General features: G+C 37.8%; 1 protein-coding gene across 2 annotated transcripts in view; it reads left to right on the top strand.

Moving 5' to 3' along the window:
- Positions 1-27,122, top strand: part of ESR2 (estrogen receptor 2) — a 46,314-nt gene that overhangs the window by 17,437 nt on the left and 1,755 nt on the right. Inside the window, exons 5-9 of one of the 2 annotated variants that reach the window (XM_025049092.1) lie at positions 3,718-4,017; positions 6,710-6,848; positions 9,437-9,511; positions 12,650-12,783; positions 26,628-26,808. In XM_025049092.1, coding sequence (XP_024904860.1) covers positions 3,718-4,017; positions 6,710-6,848; positions 9,437-9,511; positions 12,650-12,783; positions 26,628-26,808 — 829 coding nt within the window. The remainder of the gene's footprint in view (positions 1-3,717; positions 4,018-6,709; positions 6,849-9,436; positions 9,512-12,649; positions 12,784-26,627; positions 26,809-27,122) is intronic. The other variant, XM_006915113.3, reaches the window with a different exon arrangement.

Genomic DNA, 27,122 nt, shown 5'->3' with positions numbered 1-27,122 from the left:
TTTTTTTTGTTGTTATTGAGTTGTATGAGTTCTTTATATATTTTGGATATTAGGCCCTTATTGGAGGCATTGCTTGCAAATATATTTCCCTATTCGGATGGTTGTCTCTTTACCTTGTTGATGGTTTCTTTTGCTGCGCAGATGCTTTTTAGTTTGACGTAGTCCCATTCATTTATTTTTGCTTTTACTCCTCTTGTCTTTGAGGTCAAATTTGTAAAATTCTCTTTAAGTCCAAGGTCCATGAGTTTAGTTCCTATGTTTTCTTCTACGCAGTTTGCTGTTTCAGGTCTTATATTCGGGTCCTTAATCCATTTTGAGTTAATTTTGGTGTGTGATGATAGACAACAGTCTAGCTTCATTCTTTTGCAGGTGGCTTTCCAGTTTGCCCAGCACCATTTATTGAAGAAGCTTTCTCTTCTTCAATAAATTATTTGCCCATATAAACATGGGTTTACTTCTGGACTCTCGATTCTTTTCCTCTTGTTCGTGTGTCTGTTTTTCTGCCAACACCATGCCATTTTGATTATTGTAGCTTTGTTGTATAATTTGAAGTCGGGCAGAGTGATGCCTCCAGGCTCATTCTTTTTTCTCAGGATGGCTTTGGCAATTCGGGGTCTTTTGTGTTTCCATACAAATCTGATTTTTTTTTGTTCTATTTCTTTAAGAAATGCCAATGAGATTTTGATGGGGATTGCATTAAATCTGTATAATGCTTTAGGTAATAAGGTCATTTATTCTTCTAATGCAAGAACATAGAATATCTTTCCATTTCTTTGTATCTTCTTCAATTTCTTATAATAAGCTTATATATATTTTTTAATGTGGACAATTGAATTTAATGAACAAATATAATGGTGAGAATATAGAAACTAGGCATTTTGCAGATTTTAAATTTTAGATTATTTTTGGGTGAAAATTCATAAAGTTGTACCCATGCTAATGACATCCTGACTTATAACATGTCTTCTTAATTTTCATTTTACATGGGTCTTCAATGGATCTTTAGAAATATTTTTGTGTTAAAATTGATAGGGATTTGGAAGTTATATTTTTATTGTCAATTTCTATTTATATTGCATTATGGTTAGAGAATATGCTCTACATAATATCATTTTTAGTTAAAATTTTATTTGTGACCTAGTACAATTTTTGCAAATGTCCATGAGTTTTTACAGATTAACCTTGTTCATTGTGCTGTTTAAATGTTCTATATTCTGACTTTTCTCTTAACTTTTTGCTCTATCAGCTGTTGAGAGAGATGTTAAAATATCCCATTATAAGACTAGTATATTTATCAATTCATCTTTTTCTTTCAATCACTTTTTGGCGTTATAGTTGTACATTGGGTTTTGTCATTGCTTTTGTTGTTTTGATGTATATTCAGTTTTTCTGTTAGATGTATTTGTTATATCCAGTCTATGTCTAGGTTACAAAATAGATATGATCTTGGAGCTGCTCTTAACTGGTGAATTTAGTCTATTTATGTTTATTGTGATCACTAATATTTGGGTTCATTTCTGTTATTTTGTGCTTTTAAAAAATTCATTATGCATTATTTACTTTTCCTTTTTGGCGTTTACCACAATTCTTGTTTTCTTTTTCCTCTTCTTCTAGTTTAGAAGTCATACTTTCTGTTTCAATTCTTTTAGTAACAACATATATTTTTAACATATATTCTTGATTAATTTGAGAATTCAGGCCACTGTCTCTAATAGAAATCTCCCATCCCACATAAAGACTCTTAGAAAGTTCTAACCAAAATCATTACTCTCTTATCTTACAATCGATTGTCTGGTATTTTGATTCTACTTTGTTTTTCTACCTCAAAATATTGGTTACTATTATTTTATTCATTGCTTTTTAGATTCAATCTCATACGTTCAATTTATTTTATTACCATTGTTTTTTGAACCTCATTGCTTCCTTCTGGTCCATTTTCTCCATCCCAAATAACACAGTATAGTAGATAATTCAAAGGGGCTATGAATGATATATCTTATCAATCTTCGTCTAACTGAAAATGTCTTTAATTTATCCTCACTCTTTCATAATAGTTTAGCTGAGAATATAATTCTAAATATCTCCTTTCCCCCACCATCTTAAAGCTATTATCTCATTACATTTCGTTCCATAAACCTATAGTAACTGAAGTATTTCGATACCAGCATAAGAATAGAAATAGATCTATAAAACAGAGTAGAGAGTCCAGAAGGAGACCCTTTTATATACAATTATTTATTAAATGTCAAAGCATTTTGTAAAAATCAATGGGAAAAGCTTATTCAATAAATAGTATTGGAGAAATTGTACATCCATCTGGAAAAACATAACATGAAATAGTAATATGACATGATACAAACATACATGAAATTCTAAATAGATTTGAATTACAAAGTGCTTTAAGATATGGAAAAATATTTATATAATTTTGATGTGAAACAAAAAGATTTGACTATGTACTATAGTTTTTTATGACAGAGGACACCATGAGCAAAGTTAAAAGATATATAACAAGGCAAATATTGCATATAACAAAAGTTGTCTCTTGTTACTATATGAAGAGGCTTTTTAGGTTATTAGGGGAAATAAAGGCAAAAGAAATAGGCAGTTCACAAGTAAAAGAAATACAAAAGGCAAATATATTAGTTAACCATGATAGTAATTAAAAAAATACAACATGAAATGAGATTGTTTAGTCACCTGTCAGATTAGCCAAGATTAAAAATTAACTTTAATGCCCAATTGTATTATGAGAAAATAGGTAGCCCTTAGAGTATTATTTAGATTATAAATTTAAAAATTTTGGAGGGCAACCTATCAATATGTATCTCAATTTTAAATGTTTATATGCCTTTGTTCAGCATTTCTTGATTTCTTTGAATTTATTATAAGAAAGTAATAATTGGATACATGTACAAAGATACATTTTCATTGCAATATTTTTATTAGCAAAGAAATTAGGACCAGCCTAGATTTCCATCAACTGAGGACACTTTAAGTGATGCTATACTCATAAAACAGAATGCTATATAGATTTTTAAATTGTAAAATGCATTTTTTAATAAAAAGAGAAAAAAGCAGGTTATGAAATATACAATATCCTAATTTTGTATATAAAATGTGGAAAGGTAAAAGAAAAAAATTTTAAACTAAAAGAATTTATGCCAAATTTGTGCTCTTTTACATTTTCCAGATTTTTTTCAATTAATTTATTATTTGAAATATTTATGTATGTAAGAAGGGTGTACGTATACACACACATGCATGTAAACATTTTAAGAATGTATTATAAAAGTGTGTTTCTTGATAACTGTTTGGAAATACCAATGTTCAGTTTCTAACTTTTTCCCATCTGTCTGAAGAAAATTCCTAATTTCATTGTTTGGAAACAGATATGTCAACACCCTTTTAAAGATAAGTGGATTTAGTATTCATAGATGACCTTGAAATGGAGACCTTGAGGTCATTTGGACTATTGTCCTTTAAAAGTCATATTACTGATTTTGCTAAAACAGTCACAAAAGTAATAATCTTTGGTACATGCCCCACAGGCTCCAGAAACTAAGTCAGTCTTCTGTTCTAAGACACCTTCTGAGAATAGACTACGGTTTTACAATGACATCACTGTGATTTTTACCCTGGCGACTCAAGGAACTTGAATGCTGGGTCGGCAAAGGGACAGGAAAGCACCGTGTTATCATCTGCTCTCCATCTTAGGCTCCAGGAGGGAAAGGTGTGGGTACCGCATAGTAAGAAGGCAGAGGAATTCTGACGAGCAGCTGCACTGCCTGAGCAAAGCCAAGAAAAACGGTGGGCATGTGAGCCGAGTGAAGGAGCTTCTGCTGAGCGCCCTGGGCCCTGAGCAGCTGGTGCTCACGCTCCTGGAGGCGGAGCCGCCCAACGTGCTGGTGAGCCGCCCCAGCGCACCCTTCACCGAGTCCTCCATGATGATGTCCCTGACCAAGCTGGCCGACAAGGAACTGGTGCACATGATCGGCTGGGCCAAGAAAATTCCCGGTAGGGCTTTCTGGGTCTCAGCTTTCCATTTATTTGTAGAAAGGCCTGCCCCTAACTTTTACAGTACAAGACTACAAGATGGAGGTCCGCAAAAGATGGTCTCTGTATTTAACAGTTTGACAGCTTGATTTATAACCTTTAAATGAAATGTGTTCCCTCTTCCCATCTCCACATATATACCTTTAACACGTCCTGGATGGCCAGGTTCCAATTTGGAATTCTTCTCTGAGTTCTGTACAGCACAGGGGGAATCGTACATGTCAGGGCCCTTTCCATGCCAAACTCTTCTTTTCCCATCCCCAGATCCATCCCACACAGCCTTGTGCAAAACCCATGCTGCATGTTCATATCTCCTACAGACACTAGCATTAGTCACCTCTCATGCCTAGTCTGTGAAGGTGGACAGGGAAGAGTCCAACTAGACTCTGGAAGTGGGCTTGGGCCATTTGGGCAGGAAACTCAAGGGTTCTAAGACCTGAAACATGGTCTAAAAGGAAGAGGCCAGGGGTCCACACTGACCAGTCTACTGGCTGTGGACTCCTCACCCTGAGAGGAGTGGTACAGGCAAGTTAAGGTGGGGTGGGATTCATTATGACCAGTATGACAGTGAAAGGTTTGTTAGATGCTAAATAGGAATTTGTAAACTATTGTCCTAATAGAAAAAGACTCACATGAATTACTATATATGGACAAATAGAATAAATCAGCAGCTGAAGTTAACATGAATCATCAATAAACCTGAAATACCATTAAGTTAAAAATAGGGTTGATGATTCATGTTGCCATTTGGAACCTGCATTTTCAGTACTGTAATGTGATCATCTCCCCAGGTCAGTATTGCATTGTGCTGAATTGATATTTCTGTGAAAGAGTGAATCTAGGATTCAAACATAGAATGGCAGCAACCCATCATCCTCCTGAAAGGGCTTCTTCATGCATGTCTTTACAGTCGTCTAAGAAATGAGGTCTCTCTCCAAGTTCTAAGCTACTAGGGACAATTCCTCTGGCCTGAGTGGTGGGGGCAGGAACTCCTTCAGGCAAATTGTAAGGATTGGAGCGGGTAAGAAGTTGGGGATAAAGAGCTGTGGGACCCAGGCCTAGGCTAGTGGTATGTCTCAGGGTTATTTGTTGGCTTCTGAGCTGTCTGAAGATTTTCTGGTTTCCAGTTCTGTTTTGATAGTCTGACACTTTCACCTTTGCCAGAATTATTTTCTCTGCTCTTTCTCAGAGGAGACAATACCGATGCACTTCCCTCTGGCCTTTGCTCTACACATATTCCAAATACTGTATTTCAGGACCCCACATGGAGAGCAGTGGTGAAAATAATTATTGCTGAGAGCTGTGCAGCTTTGTGTCCTAACAAAACTGAACTGCAAAGCTGCATGAGGCCCTCTTCAAGCCTGGTGTTTTGAAAAGTTTCCAGAAAACTTAGGTGTAGTCTGGAGGTGCGATTCCCCACCCCTGCTCAGCTGATATAGTCACTGTCCAAACCAAAAAATGTTAAAATATCACCTAGGCTTGATCTTGTCGAATATCTACAAGTATAAGAAGTTCGGCCTCCCTTGGTAGGCTTATTGTTTATAACTGCGGGTGAGATTGGAATGCAAACACATATTAGAAACATAATTGAGCATAGAATGTGGCTTTGGAAAGGATTTATGCATCTTTCCATTCATTACTCTATTAACTTCTCCCATGTGCAGATCTGCATTGTCATTGTTCAAAGATTTGAACCAGGAGTGCTCTCTGTGCCATAGTTTCCTCATCTGTAAAGTGAGGATGATGAGAGAACTTACCTGGAGGAAATTCTCAGAGGCAGTCATTGTAACCTCTATTATTTTCTGTAAGAAAACCAAGACTTAAAAAGAGATTAAGGAACTAGGAAGAGGCGGAGCTGGGATTCTAACTGGAGTGCATTACACTCCAAGGCTGTGCATTTGATAACTGTGTTTATAGTACACAGCCTCATCTTTTTATCATGACTTGTGGAGAAAGCACTAGAGATCTCTCCTTTGCTTTTGAAGCACTCACCTCCCTAGAGATTACCTGTTTTCTTTCCAGTTCTTTGACCAGTGCATGCTATTAGACTATCAGGACCCGCTTCAGGTGTTAAAATTACTCTTCATGATAGAATAGCCTAGCAATAGCACTCCTGCTCAGAGAAGAGTGAGTCTAACACTGGATGGGAAATTTTAAGCAATTGGAGAAATTCTTTCAGTTGAAGCCTTGACTTTCTGCAGAGACTGGCCCTGCTCTGTCTGCAGCCTCCCACTCCTCCTGGCCCCAGTCATGGACTGGGCCAGACAGGCAGTCTCTCTGGCTGGCAGCCCAGCATTATCTTTCTCAGCAGTAGAAAGCAGTTATTACGCTATAACTAACAAAGATTGGTTCCTGCTTTCTGTTCTTCACTAGCATCTGTCTGGGAAGCTGTGTAAGTCCAGGTAACAGTCCTTTATAAATTCTAAGTGATGTATATTTGTCTCTAGAAGGGGTCCCAGACTGGAAATTGTGAGTTGCACACCTTAAGTTCAAAATTTTCTTCCTTAGGTTGGTATTTAACCACATCTTTAAAATATCGATTGTTTCCTTGTTTGTGTTTTCACAGCTTTTGAAAACTTGCTCTTCTGTTTCTACAGAAACAGGGAGTGGAGGAGGAGGGTAGGTGTGTCTCATAGCCTCTCGCTTTCCCCAGGCTTTGTGGAGCTCGGCCTGTATGACCAAGTGCGGCTGTTGGAGAGCTGCTGGATGGAGGTGCTGATGGTGGGGCTGATGTGGCGCTCCATTGACCACCCTGGCAAGCTCATCTTTGCTCCAGACCTTGTTCTGGACAGGTGAGAAAAATGCAGTGTTTCCTCTCTAGCCGGTTTGAGTGAGGCGTCGAGTGAGTGGAAACAAAGTCCTGGATGCTGCAATTAAAATCTTATACACCTGAAAGGGCTATTAAGAGCTCCTTTGCTGGGTCAAACACCTGAGAAGGAGAGCATGGGTACAAGGTGTCAGTGTCCTGTGACTCATTCTTACCTGCAGTGCAGCAACCATAACAGTTGCCTACGTCCTGCAGGGTATGTGCCACCAATTGTATAGGCCAACTCAGATTTTTCTGTATTAAAAATTCCATTTTCAGGTTATAATTTTAAGTGGTCCTACTGTTCTTTCCACTTGTCGGGACCAACCATATTGCCAGCTATCTGGACAGGTGATGAAGTTCTTACAGATCTGCCCAGTTTATATTAATGTGCTGTAACTCACTCTAATTGCATATAGCATTTTTGACAATAGCAGTGGAAAGAATGGTCATTAAAACCAGACGAAAGTTAATGGAAATTGGGGACCGATAGTGCTAATGCCTTAACTTGGTTGCATTTAGTTTTCTTTTAAAGATGGCACAGAAAAAGAGCCAGTTTTTAATTAATTTAGGCCAACTGTTTTTGGAGGGAAAGCTGAATTATACAACACTCAAGTTTTTTAAAAGGAAAAGTAAGACACTTTTGTGGTATGAATTTGAACAGATCGAAAATCTCCATAGAAATGGATTTCCATATTTCTTATTGTGAAAAGTTCTTGTGTCAAATGTTCAGTCACATTTGACTCTGTGCACAGAGCAGAAGGATACATAGTGCCATGAATGGAAAGGATCTGCCCCAATTCTTGGTATTACCTCTTTAGATCATCAGAAGATCCCTATACACACATTACACAAATGAAAAGTGACCCCAAGGTATTAGCATTCTTTTCGCCAGTTGTCATGGATGTGGCAACACTGGCAAAGAGTACCATTCTAAGTAACAGAGGTGTTTTGGTGGGAAGAGCTGGAGCATGGATTGTGGCCTGAGCAGGAGCAAGCACAGGTGGTAAATTATAGAGGGAGGTTCTGGAAGTCTAGGACAGGTAAGACCCTCCAGTAACAATTAAAATAGCTAACTTGTTGGCTTGTATGTGCCAGGCACCATCTTCAGCACTTGATGTGCGTTCAGTCGTTTTCTCTCCACCACAGCCCTTACTGGGTAAGCACCATGATTACCCTTATCCTTCAGATACAGGAATGGGAGGTCAGGTAACTTGGCTGCAGTTACAGGGTAGTAAGAGGTGGGGCTGACTGTGAAGTCCACGCTCTTAACTACAACAGTGCATGCCTCTCAGTGGGGTAGACAACTGGAAGGGGAAAGAGGAGGAGGCTGAAAGGCAAACTAAGTTTTACTTTATTCTTCGTCTTAGAAATAACAGCTTTATTCTATTCTTTACTCACTTCATAAACCTACTCCTGCTGTCATCTCATGGTACCATGTTGCACGGCAGGCTGAAAGGCTCAGTGCCCAGTTAAGCCATAGCACTTGTTCATTTACTTACTCATTATGTGCCACTTGGTGTTTAAAGTCTCAGAGTGTCTCTCTCTCAATCTCTCTCTCTCTCTCTCTCTCTCTCTCTCTCACACACACACACACACACACACTCTCTCTCTCTCTCCTCCTCAGCTGCAAAAAACAAGACTGCCCCAGCTGAGAACCAGCTGATTTAAAATATTCTCATTCTCTCTCTCTCCCTCTCCCTCTCCCTCTCCCTCTCCCTCTCACTCTCAATTCTCCTAGAAGTTTGTGCTAGGAAGAAGTACCATCCCTTGATGAACCAATAAATCTGCAGATATTGGGATTAAGTTATTTTATTTTTGTCTTGATTTCTAATTGATGCCCCATTTAGTGTTTAAGTGACTGTTTCATTCCTGGTTTTTAGTACAATTAACTTTCCTCTTTGTATGGTTTCTTTAACTCCTGTAAGTATGTGTATAAGTTTTTATAAATTGACACAAATCCCAGATAAATGTTAGGCCCACCTTTCAGTTAAGTACTAGAAGGGGGGAGAAAAATCTTCTTATAAATTATTTTTAATAGATTTACATTACTCTTTAAAAATATTTGAAAGTATTATGTTTTATAACAAATCTAGTGTGTTTGCTTACTGCAGAAGGGAAGTTCTTGGGAATTGTAAATGCAGACATTGAGCAGGCATTTATTTTGGATTGCCTACTGGTGGTTATTTTTTTCTTGCAATTCCTATTGTTTTTAACACATTAATTCTTTAAAGTCTAGAATTTATATCTAAGATTTTTCATGCATTATATGCAGATAAGTGTATTTTTATGTAGTGGGTATATTTTCAGAGGAGTTACTTATTCAAAAGTGTTCGAAATGTTACTTATTCAAAAAGTCAGGGATCATGCACCAAAAAGAAATTCTATTATGAATCTTTTTTGCAATGTGAATAAATAATTTTGACAGTACTTGAAAATAACTGTCTTTTGGTGGGTTGTCCTATCAGAGTTCCATCAAGTGGTGGTATGATCATATAAGCAGTGAATACAACTAAATTAGCCGATTTGTAGAGAATGAGACTATAATTTGTGTTTCCCTTTATTCTTGTTGAGGCTTCTGCAGAGAGAAAACTTGAACCTTCTGAGGATGAGAGGAAAATCCGGTTATCTCACCTTATTTCTAACAAGGTAGTTCTCCTTTTAGTAACCACTAGAATCACAAATTCAGGTGAAGACCTACCACAGAATCTGAGCTTCTGCTTGCTCAAACAAACAAACAAACAAACAAACAAACAACAACAACAAAAAACAAACCATATATGCCAAGACATTTGGTATCCTTAGCATCAACAAGAAACTGTCCCATGTTAAATGTTATTAAAAAGTCAGAGGAAGTTTAAGTCTGGGCTTGGACCCCATTATAGATGTTTATGGAGTTCCATGGAATCAGACACGTAATCGTGAATATATGAGTTTGCCTTTGTGTCAGTTATTTGTATATTGAATGTTCTTTAAGATACCGAGAATTTTCTCTTCTAAATTTTTAGTTCACTTTTGTACTCAGATAATTTTCACCTGAGTTCAATATTTAAGTCCTGTCCACGAGCCAACCTTTGAGCTCCCTAACCCCACTGCCACCCACACAGATGTAAACTGTGGTCTGTAGCCACTTGTGTGCTGCCAGTGGATATATATGTAGGTAAAAAATAATGCACCTCAGAATGAGGCTCACTCATTCAACATTTTGTCCCTGGTATTAAACAGAATATTCTTTCATTAAGGAGTGGTTATCAAATAATAAGATAGTCCACACGGAAACACTAATTTTATTTTTATTTAAAACTAGTTTATGGACAAATGGTATGCAAAAGTAAATTTCTGTGAGTAGTTTGGTTTGATTGATATACTGTTTCAGTATTTTAACATTCAGCTCATACCCTCTATCTTGAATTCAGATCTTTTAATCCTAATTTCTTACGCATAATTCAGCATCAATCCACAGTTACAAAATAAATGAAATAGAGCTCGTTAATTTGTTATTTTAAAGTCCTTCATTCTGTTCCGTATAAGTTAATGTAGAAGTTTATCAGGGTGTCATTTGTGAGGTATTGTACCTTATTGCCTCAAATTTCGCATTTATTTTTTAGAAATGTACTTGGTTTTTATAGCCCATGAAGTGAATAAAGATATGCTAACCTTGCAGCTTCTTGAATGAAATGATTGGTTCTCACATCTGCTAGAGAAGACAGTCAGACCTGGTTCTTTAGAGCTGGTTAGAAATTTACTTTTTCCATGAGATACACATATTCTGATTACTGTAAGTTACACCATTTGTTGGGGCTTAAGATACCCTAGAATGTAAACTCTCCCTCCATTTTTGAAATATGAATTTGCATTAAAAATGGCATATATTTTAATGATTTAATGTCTAGGGACGTGTTCTTTGGCACAGGCAGCAGCTTCTGCAAAACAGGATTGATTTCAGATGAGTTCCATATGATACTACTCGGAGTGGGTTTGTGTGTGTGTGTGTGTGTGTGTGTGTGCATGCGTGCACACATGCATGCACGCACATGTGCTGTGTGTGCATAACCCAACCCTGAGTCTCACAGAAGAGTAAAGAATCAGCTATTAAATCATCAGTACAGACTTGTTGGATTTTTTGTTTTTGCCCCAAGAGATATTCTAAAACCAGCTATTCTCAGTGTCAGATGTCCTCAAACCCAGCAATTATAATTTCCAATAATTATATGTCCCTGGGCAGAGTGATTTGATGATGTGCCATGAGGAGCATTCAGTGAACGAGTACTTTTTGTGCCTCTGCTATGTGTATGGCATGCATCGTCCTTCCTGGACATTTGTTGCATGCTGCCTGGGGAAGCCTAGAGTGAGGGAAGTGGGTGAATGGGGCATGAGGAGGGTTGGGGGGTTTCCTACAGATTTTGGCACCCTTTGCAAGGACCCTGATTTTCCAAGGTGGCCTGATTCCCCATGAGTAACTTCCAGGGGACACTAATATTTTATCATTTAATGTGTGCACTTTCAGAAAGCCTCAACTGGTTGCAGAAGTTACCATGCTTGTTTGGCAGAGTGAGCAGTTTGCATGCTTGTAGCTTTGTGTGGGTGGGTCTGCAAGAGTGTGAATGCTGTGGAATGCAGGATCCTGGTGAGGGGCTGTCCTAACATAGCACTAAATAGGAAAGGCTTCACTAGGTTTGGGGATACCCACTGAGGTCAGTTCATTTGAATTGTACAGAGGCCCTTCCCCAATCACCACTGTCACTGGAAGTGTCACTTGGGGTAAGGAAGGAGGGGAGCAGCCAGTTCTTTGAAGATCTCAGGTTCTCTTCGGGGGCTGCTATGGAGACTAAAAACAAAACTCTTAGAAACCCACTGCTGCCACAGTTGCCCTTCGCTGTGCGCTGCAGGCTCTTAGAAGCAGAGGAAAGTTGTATAGCAAAGTCATCTTACTGCTTTTCAAGGACTTCCATCCAGTTACTCTGTGACTCATGATAATAGTTTTTGGGAGCACTGAGGCAGAAAAATGTGTGTCTGGCTGGAGTGAATTGAAGCTGGTGTTTTCTAGATACAGGTAAAGTAATTAGCTTCAAAAGTATACTTAAAAATTCATTTATTTAAGGAGTACTAAACAATTTTATTATATGGTTCCAAGTTTGTCTAAAACTTTTGCTTAAAAGTAATCTTTAGCAAGTCAAAAATGCCCATTTCTCCATTTCTATCTTTCTTTCCAAATTCTAATCCATCTTCTATAATTGTGATTTCTTTGTACGTCATGTTAGTTTTTGTTCAAATTACATTTCACATTTCTTAGTTGCCCCACTAAGTTCTAAATGACCACCAGGAAGTGAGAGTTAAGCCCTAGGTGTGAAGGATTATTTCTTTTGGGGATATTTGCTTCTATAATGATCAGTCTACCTCATTAACACTTCAGAGTCTTCTGATAGAAATGTGGAATGTCTCATTTTAGTAATATGTGTCATATCTTGAGCTGGTTAGCTGAAATGGTTTAAGATGATCAACAAAAATGTTATTCCTCTAAGATAACATTTAGTGAACAGGTAGAAAGGAAATGTTGTTCCAATGCATATTTGCCTAAATGGTATTTCTTCAAATGTTTAGGGATTTATAGGAAATGCCCTGTACTCTTTATATAAAGATGAATCTTCATATAAAGCATGGTGTTTTCTCATTACCACCTTGTTATGGTTAAAACATGAACAAGATAAAATTTAAGATTAAAAATTCTTGCCTTTGATGATTACCTGAAGCTATATGTTTCTTAAATTTCCAAATGAACTTTTGTAGGGATGAAGGGAAATGCGTGGAAGGAATTCTGGAAATCTTCGACATGCTCCTGGCAACGACTTCAAGGTTTCGTGAGTTAAAACTCCAACACAAAGAGTATCTCTGTGTCAAGGCCATGATCCTCCTGAACTCCAGTAAGTAACCACACAGCTGGGCCATGTTTTATGGGGGAGAGATGCTGTTTCTAGAATTGGCGTGTCATCAAGAAGAGTGTTGAACTTATTTAAAAAGGGGAAAGTGGCTTTCTTTCCAACTTTTCTATTTCATTTTATAGGGATTTAAACTGTAGTTAACTTTTGGTAGCTTTAATATAAGTTGTTCATTGAGTGAATTACTGGTAGTAATTTAAAAGGTAGCTCAAACCACTTTGCTGGAAAAGAGAAAAATGAACTTTGAAGTGTTTACTTCTCAGACTTTTTTCAGTATTTATATAGGCATTTTACATGGTTCATATGCATTTATATTTACATTTTTGGGTCAATCTGCCTTTACAGATTCCTTTGTTCATTCATTTCATTCATTGATTCATTTGGTAAAGACATTGAAATTATAGTCCAGACTTCAAATAACTCATAGTGGAGGGAGGGAGAGAGAAAAGAAATCATTAAAAAGAATGATCCTAGTGCTATAATAAAGTGTGTACAGAGTACTATGAAAAAAACATAAGGAGGGTGCCAGAGTGGTTGTAGAAGGGGATGATGTTTGAATGAGTCTTTAGGAATGGGCAGGTATTAGCTGGGCAGGTGGGAGGAGTAGGTGTGGGAGAACATAGGTGAGCCGGGAGCTGCAAGTCATGCAGTGGAAGAACAGAGGGAGGTGCACAGGGTCGTAAAATGCAGCACCAAGGATTATGCTGCACACCTCAGGCTGAGAACCACTGCCTGGGGCCTTGAGTGGCCCTAGAAGAGGTTCAGCCACGGGAGTATCATGGGCAAGTAGGTCACAATGGCTTGAAGGGTCACTCTGGCTTCCATGTGGAGGACTGCCTGGAGAGAGGGGAGAGCTATGCAGGGGGCCCAATCAGAGTCGTGAGGGACAGTGAGAGCTGGAACTAACTTGATGTGGAAGGGCCAGGGAAGAAGAACCTGACTTGAGGAAAATGAGGAAGGTGTCTAAGATATGTTTATGTTGTAGCTTTGCTGTTTTTTTCTTATATAAATGATACCTGGTTATTATAAACATTCTAACAAAAGAAAAAAATCGCTAGGAATTCTGCCACATAACCCCCCCTCTCCTGCCCAAGATAATCACAACTTTTGGTGATGATTCTGTAACAACTCCCTCCCTCCCTCCCTCTCCCTCCCTCCCTCCCCTTTCCATGCATACACACACACACACACACACAAATATACACACATGCTTATATACATAATTTTACATAAACAGCAGCATAGCATCTTATGTTAAAAGTGTGGATACTTTGAAAGAAGCTTGCTTTGATCGTATTTTTTGCTTGACTTTTCCACCCCAATACCAAATAGTTAATCTTAACAACCTGACGGTGGACTTCATACCTTCTTCCATCCTTTAATAATCATTTAAAAAAATATCTCACCTCTAATATGTATACAGATAGGCTTTTCTTTTTTTAAAAATTGGGACAGTGTATACAAATATTTCTCTACGTCTTGCTTTTTTTACTTTTCAAAATGCTGTGAAAGCCCTTCAGGTCAACTAGGAGAGAAGTAATAATCTTTTGACTAAACGCATTGTCTAAATTGTCCAACCACTTATCTGTTGATGGGCTTTACTTAACATACAGTTCCTTTTGTCTCCTGCCTTTATAAACATTGCTGCAATAAATAGAGATGTGTTATTTTGTATACATTTCTAAGTTGTATGTAGTTTTTATACCGTTCACTTTACTGTCTACCTGGTGTTTGATCCAGCTGGCATACCAGGTATTCATTGCTTTGCTTAGCTATTTACTCTTGTTGGGTCTTTAAGTTATTGTTTTTTCTTTCTCAAATAATATGTATATCTAGGTTTTAACCCTCAATGAGGAACTTAATAGATCCCTTCATTTGGGCAACATATGAGACTTTATTACTTAGATTTTATCCAAATTTAGAGCTTAATGTTTGCAACATCAGGAATCTGTGAGATCATGTTTTTCCACTTTACTTTAAATCAACTAAAGCAGCAGGTCCTGAAGCCTACACTGTGCAGAACCTGTGGCTACACAGGGCCCAGGTGGCCTCCTGATCTGGGTCCAGCCGACCTCTTCCTTTCCGGCCTACACTCATTTCTTCTCTAACACTTGCACGTGCTCTTAGCCGTTGGCACTAGTTTGATGAAGGGGAAATGGAAACGTATAGAGCAGTGCTTCTTAGAATATCTGCGGTGAAGGACCAGGTTTCTTTTTCTTTAATTTCTAAATTGGTATAGACAGTTGCCTTTGTAAAATGTAATAAAAATAAATTATTAGAAAAGTGAAATGAAAGTACAAAATACAAGCCCTAGGTTTTTTTGTTTTTAATTTTTTTATTTCATTCAATTGATTTAAAATTACTCTGTCAATTGCTATAAAAGTTTCCACGTGCTTACCCTCAACTTCTACTTATTTTTTTGTGGGCTGTTAACAGCCTGTACTTAGAGTAGGCCTGGTGCTGTCCAGGAGATGTCCGGATTGGGGGCTGAGGTGGGGTTAGTCTTGAAGAAGAGGGTAGAGAGGGAACAAAGAAGGAATCCAAAGGTCATTTGAGGTTCAGAGACCCTGAAGACAACCATTGGGTACTTCCTAGTTGGGTCTCAATCTGGCCCTACCTGCCTGACAGGACGTTCTCCCTGAACCCAATTCTGGAAAGCAGACAGTGTTGAGCAGTGATGGTGAATTGTTGGACCAACAAAAAGTGTAGAGAAAGTCAAGAAGGCTCCTAAATGCTTTGGGGCTCCTGGCATCTTCTTGACATTTGTCGTTACCACTCACCCTTTAAAAAATAATTTGAAGGCTTCACTTACATCAGCGATTAAGTTGATGTGCATCTAGGAAATGTTCAGCTAGGACATTTGAAATTGTGGGAAAAAGATTAACTTTTCTTGATCTTCTCTTTCAACTCATCTACAAACATTACCTCACATGTGTGCCTCCATTTCTGTCTTTGTTAAAGGAAAGATTTGCTTGAGAAGTTATGTTCTCATCTTAGCACAGGAGGATCATTAAATGCCAGATTATGGGGCTTCTCTTACCTGTAGAAATAATTGAGAACTCTTTTCTGTGTATCAAAGTTCTCCTTAGGAAGTAGTTTGCTTCCTGTTACAACACTTTGCAGTATAAAGCCTTCTGTTTGGCAAGGCTCTTTATAATCATTTTAGCCTGTGAGACGTCATATTATGTGGTTGTGAAAGCTAAAAGCATCATCTGCGCAAATGGGAAATACACACCTATGGCATTCCTCCTGCAGCATCTGACAGAACTGCCATGTTTAAGAGAGTTACAGAGGGTGAGGCAGATATGCGGTGTAATTACCACGGGAGGCGGTAAATGGCAATTGTTTATGGTAAATTCGTTTTTAAGACAGTTCCTTTCTCGTTGAGTAGTCATAAGAGTTGTTAAATGAATTTATTCTCTTCGGTGTTGCTGTTAGAAAATGGGATTCTGTTTCTATTGGAAAGTTTCCACTATCAGGAGAGGTGGGTCTTTTCTATGCTAGATTTTAGGCATTTAAAGGTATAGGCTTTTTTCTTCTGAATTATTTGTAAAATTAAATTAAAAGCAAAAACAGGAACAGAATCCACTTTCTCACCTTAAATTTAAAAAATCCTGACAGGAAGCTATGTATGATGTCAGATGGGTACTAGATTTATCAGGATGATCTCTTTGTAAGTTTTTTAAACATCTAATCACTATGTTGTACACCTGAAACTAATGTAATTAAAAAATAAATTATTAAAAAACCCTGACAATATATAAATTAGAGATTGGACATTGGACAACAGGCCACACAGGACAGTGATCCCCAGGAGAAGGGACACAAACAAGGCGAGCCCTTTGCCCAGTTTACTTTCTGGAGCCAGTTTTCAGGTTGCAGTGTAAGGAGAGGTGACTGAAGAAGACACTAGTGTCTTACTGGACCAAGGAGATAAAGTTGTGAATTTGGGGATGCCAAGCACTAAGCTGCTCATGCTTATGAAGATATTAACCATGGATGGGGGGAAAATCCATCAGAAAGGAGCAGGCAGAACAACCCCTAGAGTTCGTACAGGGCGATGGATAGTTCAGGTTCTTACGAGCCAGAGGGGGAAACCTTGTAATAATACTGAACATTGGGTTTAATACTCAGAAAGGTATTTCCTCAGTAGCAGGATGAATTCGCCCTACAGTAAAAGCTGCTCCACCCCTACCAAACAAAACTGAAAAGCCTGAAGAATCAGACTTTTGCGAAGTAACTCAACTGCATCCCAGAACAAAGCAAAGAATATTTAAAAGACTACAACAATATCTAGCACCCAACCAAGTAAAATTCACCATGTATGGTAATCACAAGTTAGCAAGCATGCAAAGAAGCGGGACACATGACCTATAATGAGGAGAAAAACCAATCTACTTGGAAAAGATCCCCAAATGGTACAGATGATAGAATTAGTAGACAGGGACATTAAAGCAGTTACTGTAACTCTATTCCATATATCCAAGAGATGGAGGAAAGCATGAGCAGGTTAAGGAGAGACATGGAAAATGACACACACACAAATTGAACTTCTAAATGTAAAAACTGTTTCTACATGGGATTTACATCTGATTAGGCATAGCAGAGGAAAAGATACGTAGCCATAGCAATGGAAACTATCAAAAAAGAATGGAAAGAAACAGTTAAAAAAAAAAAAACCAGCATTAGGGAACTATGGGACAACTGTAGTTGTTAACATACATAAATTTGAGTCCCTGAAGTGGTAGGATGGGGGGTGGTAGAGAAAAATACTTAAACCATGGTTGAAAATTTCCAAATTTAATGAAAACTTTAAATGCAAATCCAAGAAGCTTGATGAATCCTAAGCACAAGAAATATGAAGAAAATCACACTAAAACACACATCATAATCAACTTGCTTAAAACCAGTGATGAAGAGAAAGGTTTTAAAAGCAGCCAGAGAATAAAGATATTACAGATAGAGGAACAAAGACAAGGATGACAGCAAATTTCAGGGATACAAAAGAACAGCGTCTTTAAAGTACTTTAAGAAAAAAATCTATTAATAAAGAATTCCTTCCTCAATGAAAATGAAGGTAAAATAAAATTTTCAGACTTACAAAAGCAAAGAATTTATAACTAGCCGACCTACAGTCTAAGAAATATCAGTGCAAGTCTTTTTTGAGCAGAAGGAAAATGATACCAGATGGAAACATGGATCTACAGAAAGGAATAGAGGACCTGCAAATGGTAACAACATGGGTAAATACAGTTAATTTTTTCTTATTATTTAGAACTCTTTTATTTATCTTTAAAAGATAATCTAGTGTTTAAACCAAAAATCATAACAACATATTGTGGGTTTATATAGAACGAAAGCATATGACAAGAGCATAAAGGTGGGACAAATGGAAATATAGTTTTTACTTTGTACATGAAGCACTATAGTATTATTTGAAGATAAGCTGTAATAAGTTAAATATGTATATCACAAACCCAGGTATATCCATTAAAATAACAGAATTAGAACTAATATACCAACACAGGAGATAAGATGGAACCGTAAAAAAAAAATTCTAAAAGAAGGCAAAAAAAAAGGAAAAAAAAGAAATAACTATTGATAGGGCAAATAGGACAAAATTAAGATGGCAAATTTAAACTCAATCCCATCAAAAATTACATTAAAAATAAATATGCTAAACACCTCAATTAAAAGGACAAGACTATCAGAGTGAATAAACAAGCAAGACACAACTTTTTATTGCCAGCAAGAAACTTAGTTAAATGTAAAGAAGTTACTAGTAAAAGGATGGAAAAATGTATACCAAGCTAAGATTAATCAAAAGAAAGTTGGAGTGGCTATGCTAATATCAGAAAAAGTAAATTTTAGAGCATGATAATGATAAATGAGTAAATTTGCCAAAAAAATCCCCATAAAAATCCTAAATATTTTTGTATCAAATAAGAGAACTTCAAAATATATGAAGCAAAATCTGATATAACTGCAGAGGAAAATGGCAAATCCCTTGTCATAGTTGGAGATTTTATACCCCTTTTGCAATAATTGATAGAACGAATAGATGGAAAATCAGTAAATATAGAGAAGACTTGAACCACACTGTCAACCACCTTGACCTAATTGACATTTATAGACCCCTCTACCCAACAACAGCAGAATATATATTCTTTTGAAGTAGTCATCAGATATTTACCAGGCTATACCATATTTCGGACCATAAAACAAAGCTCAATACATTTAAAAGGGTTTAAAACATACAAAGTAATTTCTTTGACAAAATGGAACTAATTTAGAAACCGATAATAGAAAGATCTTGGAAAATTTCCAAACATTTTAGAAATCAAATAAAATATATCTAAACCTGTGGATCACAGAAGAAAATCAAAAGTAAAATTAGAAAGTATTTCGAACTAATAAAGTGAAAGTGTAACATAGCAAAATATGTGGGTTGCAGCTAACGCAATAGTTTAAGGGAAATTTACAGCTCTCAAAGCCCATAGTAGAATAAAGGCAAGGTCCCAAATTAATGACCTCAGCTTTCAACCTTAAAAAATTAGGAAAAGATGAGCAAACAGAACTCCAAGTAAGTAGAAAAAAAATAATAAAGATTAGAGTGGAAATCAATGTACTGAAGAAAGGAAAAGATGAAAAGAAAGCCAGAAGCTGATTCTTGTGAGAAGATCAATAAAATTGATAGGTCTCTAGCCAGACTGATCAGGATAAAGGAAAGAACACATAAATGATCAATATCAGTAGTGAGAGAGTGACATTACTATTAAGTAGATATTAAAAGAATAACTAGGTAATATGAACAACTTTATACCTATACATTTGAATACGTATATGAAATGGACAAATTCTTTGAAAGACAAATTACTGAAGCTCAATCAAGAAGAAATTTTAAAATCCTGAATAGTCACATATCTGTTAAAGAAATTGATTTTGCAGTTAAAAACCTTCCCACAAAGAAAACCTTCCCACAAAGAAAACTAGGCCCAGAGAGCTTTTCTGGGCGAATTCTATTAACCATTTAAGGAGTAGATAATACTAAGTTTACAAACACTCATAGAAAATTGAGGATCAGAGAATACTTTCCACCCATTCTTTGAGACCAGTATTACTCTGATAGGAAACTCAGACCAACATGTTGGAAGAAAGGAAGACAGCAGACCATTATCTCCCATGCACATAGGTGCTAAAAATTTTTATAGAATTTTGGTATCTAAAAAATTTTAGCAAATTGAATCCAATAATATATTATGAACAAGAATATCAACTTTAACATTTGAAAATCAATATAATTCACCATGTTAATAATTATGAAAAAATCATAATTATCTCAGTAGATGCAGAGAAAGCATTTGATAAAAATCAAAGACTTTTTCTTGCTAAAAAATTGTCAATAAACTGTTAGAAACTTCCTGATTAAGAACATTTCTGAAAAACTGACAGCTAATACTATACTTAATCATGATCAGAAACAAGGCAAGTATGTCCACTCACTAATTCTATTCAACATTTTAGTAGAAGTTCTAGCAATAAGGCTAGAAAAGAGATAAGCATCCAGGTTGGAAAGGTACACATAAAACTCTTCTTTTGAAAACATGATTATCCATGTAGAAAATCCCAAGGAGTCTACAAAAAAAGTGAGTTTAGCAAGGTTGTGGGCTATAAGGGCATTACATAAAAATCAATTGTATTTCTATCTGATAGCAATGAACAATTGGTAATTGAAATTAAAAATCAATGCCTTTTATAATAGCATCAAAAATTATGAATTCTTAGGGATAAATTTGACAAAGATGTGAGACTACACACTGAAAACTATAAAACATTATTGAGAGAAATTAAATTCTAAATAAATAGATATGTTAATGGGCTAGAAGATTCAAGATAATTAAGAAGGCAGTCCTTCCCCAAAATGATCAACTTAATCATGATAAAAATCTTGGCAGGCTTTTGGGTAGAAATTGACAAACCGATTCTTAAATTCATATGGAAATGCAATGGATCTGGAACAGCTAAGACAATTTTGAAAAATAATGAAGTTAGAGGACTTATGCTGCTTGATTTCAAGATTTGATGGCTTTATTAATAAAGCCTTCAAAACAATATATAGACATCAAAGTAGTTAAATAGATAAGTGGAACAGAATAGAGAGTCCAGCAATAGACTTATACAACTTTGTTGATTTTCAGCGAAGATGTCAAGGAAATGAGAGAAGGATGATCTTTTAATAAATGATGCTTGAACTGTTGGATAGATATATGCAAAAGCTGAACCTTGAACTGAACCTCATGCCATATTATTAAAATTCACTCAAATAGATCATAGACCTAAATGTGAAGACTAGAATTATAAAACTAGGAAAAATTTAGGAGACTATCTTGTTTACGTTGAATTTGGCAAAGATTTCTCTAATAAGACACAATTAACACAAACTTTAAAAAATTCATAACTTGGTTTTTCTCATAATTAAAATCTTTTGCTTTTCCAAAGGTGCTCTTATGAAAATGAAAAGGCAAGCCACAGACCAGGATAAAATATTTGCAAAATATATTTTCAGCAAAGGACTTGTATCTAACTGTATAAAGAACTGTGACAGCTCAATAATAAGAATAACAACCCACTTAAAAAATGGGTAGATGTTTGAACAGACACTTCAGTAAAGAAGATATACTGATGGCAAATAATTACATGAAAAGATGCTAAAATTATTCATTAGAGAAGTGAAATTAAAATCACAATAAAAAAACACTATATACCCAATAGAATGGCTACAGTTAAAAAGACTGACCATATCAAGTGTTTATGATGATGTAGGATAATGAGAACTCTTGTACACTGCTGGTATATTAGTACAACCTCTTTGAAAACCTGTTTGGCATTTTTAAAAAAAGTTAAGCAGACACCTACCAGATGACCCAATTGTTTCACTCCTTGGTATATTTACTCAAGAGAAATTAAAGTATATGTTCATACAAAAACTGGTAACAACCCAAATGCCCACCAATAGGTGAAAGGATAAACAAACTTTTCTCTGTTCATACAGTAGAATACTACTCGGCAATAAAAAGAATTGAATGATACATGCAACATTATGAATAGATCTCAAAATAATGGTGCTGATTGAAAGAAGACAGACAAAAGTATACATATTGTAAGACCTCATTTATATAAAATTTCGACAAAAGCAAGCTAATCTGTAGTGGCAACAGATCAGTAGATGCTAGGGGATAAGATGGAGGTTGGGAGAAAGGGAGGGATAGATTACAAAGGGACACAAGTGAACTTTTGTGGATGGTGAATGTGTTTTGATTGTGATGATGGTTTTACTAGTGTCAAAGCTCATCAAATCATACACATTAAATATTGCAGGTTATTGTATGTCAGTTATAGCTCAATCTATAAACATGTAATAAAAACAAAACAGAAAAAAAGATGGAGAGCAAATATTGCAGCCCAAAGAGTAAAATCATACTACTAACCAGGGAACTGAATCCAGCACAGGGTGGAGGCCTTGGATGGTGACTGTCAGGAGAGGAGGAATGGGGTAGGTTTCTTAAACTCAGAAGGCTGTGAATGTTCTCTGTCTCATTAAGGTAGCAGAATCTCTGAGGGCTGCCACTTGCTTGTTTCTAGTTTGCCTTGTCAGGCCGTGTAAGCATTGGGCTGTCTGGAGATGGTCTGCAGGATAGGTTGGCCTATTTTTCTGCTTTTGTTACAAGCTTGGTTGGGATTATGTCACTCAGTCAGGTTGGGTAGAATTAGAGGCTACTGAATCTAGGAAATTGAGTGGAATCAATCTGTGAATAGTCTTTAAACATATTTGAAATTAGGAATAAGTCTATTTAGCTAAACAATTTTAAGACTTAAAGGATGAAACTTATTAAATGAAAGAAATTGAGAATTAGAACCAGGCAATCCTATTTTATGTTAAGAAAATTATTAAGAGAAATCTATACTTGAAACGAATAATAAAATTTTTTAAAAACCTAAAAAAGTTATTAAGAGATATCAATTCGAACCCTGGTTCACTCTGAGTTTATGGCAAGAGTTCCTACGTAGTGTGTGTGGAGAAGGGAAAGGCACAAAAAGACACACAGAAGGATGCTGAAGAGGCAAGATGGGTCCTTTCCTGTTGATCAAGAACATATGGTCAAAGCACTGTGGACATCGTTCTGCTGGTTTCATATCACCAGCACCTTTTGAACTTTAGTCTGTTCTCATGGTTCTGGAGGGTAGGAGGTGATAATAAAGGGGATGGTCATAGGCAGAGAGAAGTTCCTTTCACAAAGCAAACAAGCAAACACCACATACGCCTCCCAAAAGCCAGAACAGTTTTCCTTTGGTTGGTATTCTGGGATTTTTAGTAAATACTGTAGATCTTCTGATTTATTTGCCTTCAGTCAAGGCAAGTTTATATCTTCATCTTTCGAACATTTAGGACATAGCAAATCTTGGAGGTTGCCTGTCTCCCCCCCATGTGCTGCTCAGAATGTCATTAGGTGGGCTAGTGAGAGGAACACACAGCTGTTCCCAGGCGATAAAGAGGAGAAGAGATTATGTCCTTGATTTTATTTTACTTTCTTCGGTATGTGTGGGGCCCGGTGCCAAGATCTTGCCTTTGTACTGTATTTCTTTAGTTTCATGAAAAGTAATTTAATTTGGTTCTAAAATGAATCTTACCTGATGTTTTTACCTTTGGGGGGTAGTAGCAGGGGCAAATTATTTGTTGTTTTCTGTATCTGCGCAGTGAGCATCCTGAGGGCAGGAGCTTTGTGTCTTGTCACTTGCCCCTGCCCAGGATCTGCCACTTAGCAGTCACTCTCAACATACATGTTCGGTGAGCAAGGGGGTACATGAATACCCAAGTGCAAGCACTGTACAGCTAACTGGAGAGTCAGGTAGCAAAATGGGTATTCTTCAGCCCAATTCCTTCCCAGGAAGATTTTATATAGGTTAATTTTCTTGTGTATAAAATGTTTTTGTACATATAAAATTGATATAGCATATGCCTTTCCAAAACTGTAGTGATTCCTGTCCCCCAAACCTTTGTCACTGTTGGACTCTGGGTCCTGAATGGAACTGTGCTCTCTTCAGAGCCTATACAAGACCCAGACCTTGGCAATGACTGCTCGCTTATGAAGGAGGTGAGCCAATAACCAACACACGCTGATGGGAGCTTTTGGTCAGACAAAGGAGGCACTGAGGGCCCTTTTGTTTTACTGTAATTTTGGTTATGGGGATTTATTTTATTATTTTGAATAACAGCTTTATTGTGATAGAATTCACATACCATACAATTTACTGATTTAAAGTACAAAATTCAGTGGTTTTTAGTGTATTTATAGCCTTAGCCAACCATCATCACAACCAATTTTAGAACATTTTTATCATCCCAAAAGAAACACTGTAGTCCTTCTCCACCGCTCCCCAGGCTCTGTCCCACCTACATCCCGGGCCCTCTCTAACTTACTTTCTGTCTGTGTAGATTTGCCTGTTCTGGCCGGTTCATATGAATGGAGTCTACAAAATGTGGTCCTTTGTGACCAGGCTTCTTTCACTTCACATATTTTCAAAGTACTTCATTCCATTTTTTATGGCTGAATAATATTCCATTATATGGAATATGCCACATTGTGTTAATCCATTCATCAGTTAATGGACATTTAAATTGTTTCCATTTGTAAACTCTTATGAGTAATGTTGCTATGAACATTTGTGTACAAGCTGAGGGTTTGTTATATTTTCGGTCTTTGTCACTTTTGATGGAGACATGATTCTACACAATTTTGGATATTTTTAGAAGAGAAATCCATGGAGCACATACAAGTCATATAGCTGAGCAGACTAAAGGTAGTTAATATAAGGCACTTGTTAATGCAGGTGTGGTCAATAGGGAAAGGAAGCTTAAAATAATATTCTCCATACTTTTATTTGATTAATAATGTTGTAGTGTACCTAAAATATGCATTAACATGCATATTGTTTCAATTATGATTGGTTTAAAAATGCAAAAAAAAAAAAATTGAACCTATGTGAATTCAGTCTAGTGCTTCCATTTATGAATGTGTACTTCACACCAGTCATTGCACTAGGAGATAGGGATATAATGACAGATAGTCTGTGCCCTTGAAGTGCGTATGTCTAGTCTCTTTGAGGGTGGGAGAGTGGCTGTGGGGCATGTATAAGGATATCCAGCTTGTGGGTCAGGGGAACCTTCCAGAAGGAAGTTCATAACCAGGCTGGGATCTATAGGAGGAATGGGTATAGATAAGCAAGAGTCTCGAGAGAGGAGGAGGAGGAGGAGGGGGAGGGGGAGAGTGTTCCTAAGCAGAAAGAAAGTTCAGCATGTTCAGGGCATCACCGACCTGTTCAAGAAATTGAAAGTAAAGTTCAAGGTGAGGTGTGCTTGGAACTAAGGATGGAAAGAGCAAGAAGAGACTGGTACCCTGGATAAGTGCCCAGGGTGGTTTGGACTCTGCCCCAAGAGCTGGGAAGTCATTAGAGCCACATGAGCAGATCTGCATTTTGGCCACTGAAAGGGGCATGCTGGGTTGAGGGTGGGGGCTTGTTTCCTCTGCAGTGGAAGGGCAGGTCATCTGCTGTGGGGGACAGTGGGAGGTTCAAGACTGTGGAGAACGAGGTTAGCATGTGGGTTAGAGAAGCGATTCTGGGCTGTTTAAAAGATGAATATTTTAAACCTGCATTATTAGACATGGAGGGACATGCGCCCAGGGACGTGTTGAAACACTACACTTGCATAATTGTAGTTCGGTATGTACTTTGCCTTAATTGAACTTAGTTGCCTTACTTAAACTGAAATTGCCAATAAAAATAGAGAACCAAATTGCCAAAACAAATTCTGTGGCTGATGGGGTGCCAGCCATCCTTCGCTCTCACTGCAGCCAAAAGTTGGCAGCTCCACTTTTGTTTTCACATATTTGCTATTTATTTTTACTTTGAAATCAAAAGCCTGGAAGAAAAGCTAGTTATTTCCTTGCTTTCAGGAATCAGGGAGTTGGGGATAGGGGTGCGGGAAAGATTTACCTGAGCTATCATTTTGCAACCATAGGGAGGCCCCAGTATCTTAGATGCTAGTTAGTGGAGAATTAAACAGTACAGGGCAGGATGGGAGAAGCAACCTGCTTGGTGGTGTGGATGTGGGGACCTTGGAAGACACGTGCCTGCAAACTTTGCTCAGTGAGGAGCCGAGGCTGGAGGAGCTGGAAAACTGGTCAGGGGTCAGAGTGGTAGACATGTAGTAGGCCTGTCTGACTCAAAATTGGTGGCCTTCCTGCTCCAGCAAGGTGCCACCGGAGGTGGGATGCTGACGGCCTGGACATAGGTGGCAGCGAGCTCACTATGACTGTCTGCATGTGGCAGGAGAGACCGCATAGCAGTGGTCGTGTGTTTATTAAATTCCCCTTACTGTGAGGCCCTCCCAGGGGCTAAGAGGAGACTTAGTCTCACTTTCTGACCATCTTTATATGTGTATTTGTTGCTGCAACTGAGATACACTATATAATGGTTTGAGAGAACTAGATACATTTACAAGGTAAGGCCACAATTCTGGGCCAGGTAGGCACTTTAGTCTGCCCAGATTCAGCCGGGCTTGCCCTTCCAGCTCAGCCATGGGGCTGGCTCAGGGGGACGGGGAGGCACCACGGAGAGGTAAAGTTGTGCTTTTAAGATTTCAGCACACATGCAGAACCCAGGGCAACTTGGCCTCCTTTCTGGAAATGTTGGCATGTTGAACACCTGAGCACACGACTTCCGTTTCCTTTTCTTAGAGCGATGAATCATGGCTTTTATTCTTTGCCCAGGTATGTACCCTCTAGCTGCACCAGCCCAGGAGGCTGAGAGCAGTCGGAAGCTGACTCACTTGCTGAATGCCGTGATCGATGCTCTGGTCTGGGTGATCGCCAAGAGTGGCATCCCCTCCCAGCAGCAGTCTGTCCGCCTGGCTAACCTCCTGATGCTCCTTTCGCATGTCAGGCACACCAGGTACAATCCACTTCACCGGTACATGGGGATATGAGGATTGGGGGGTGGTGGCCTGCTCAGAGGCTGAAGAGCTTTGGGAAAAGCACAAGTTTGAGATAGATAGATAAGGTAGAATTGTCACCTTTCAAAGAAGGTGGACCCCTGAAAGCAAATGGGGGTTCTTCATCAGTGCACACACCTGTAACCAAAAGTAGGCACATAGTGGGCATTGAATGACTGTCACATGGCACCTCACAGGATCTTTATGGCATTCTGTGGTGGCTCATCTACTTTTAGTTGTTGGTTTTTGTTTATGTTGCTCTAAGGCGCGGGGC

This window comes from Pteropus alecto, unplaced genomic scaffold, assembly GCF_000325575.1.
Source record: "Pteropus alecto unplaced genomic scaffold, ASM32557v1 scaffold276, whole genome shotgun sequence".
Classification (NCBI taxonomy): domain Eukaryota; kingdom Metazoa; phylum Chordata; class Mammalia; order Chiroptera; family Pteropodidae; genus Pteropus; species Pteropus alecto.
Note: the sequence above shows the minus strand (reverse complement) of the source record. Positions and strands in the feature narration are given on the sequence as shown.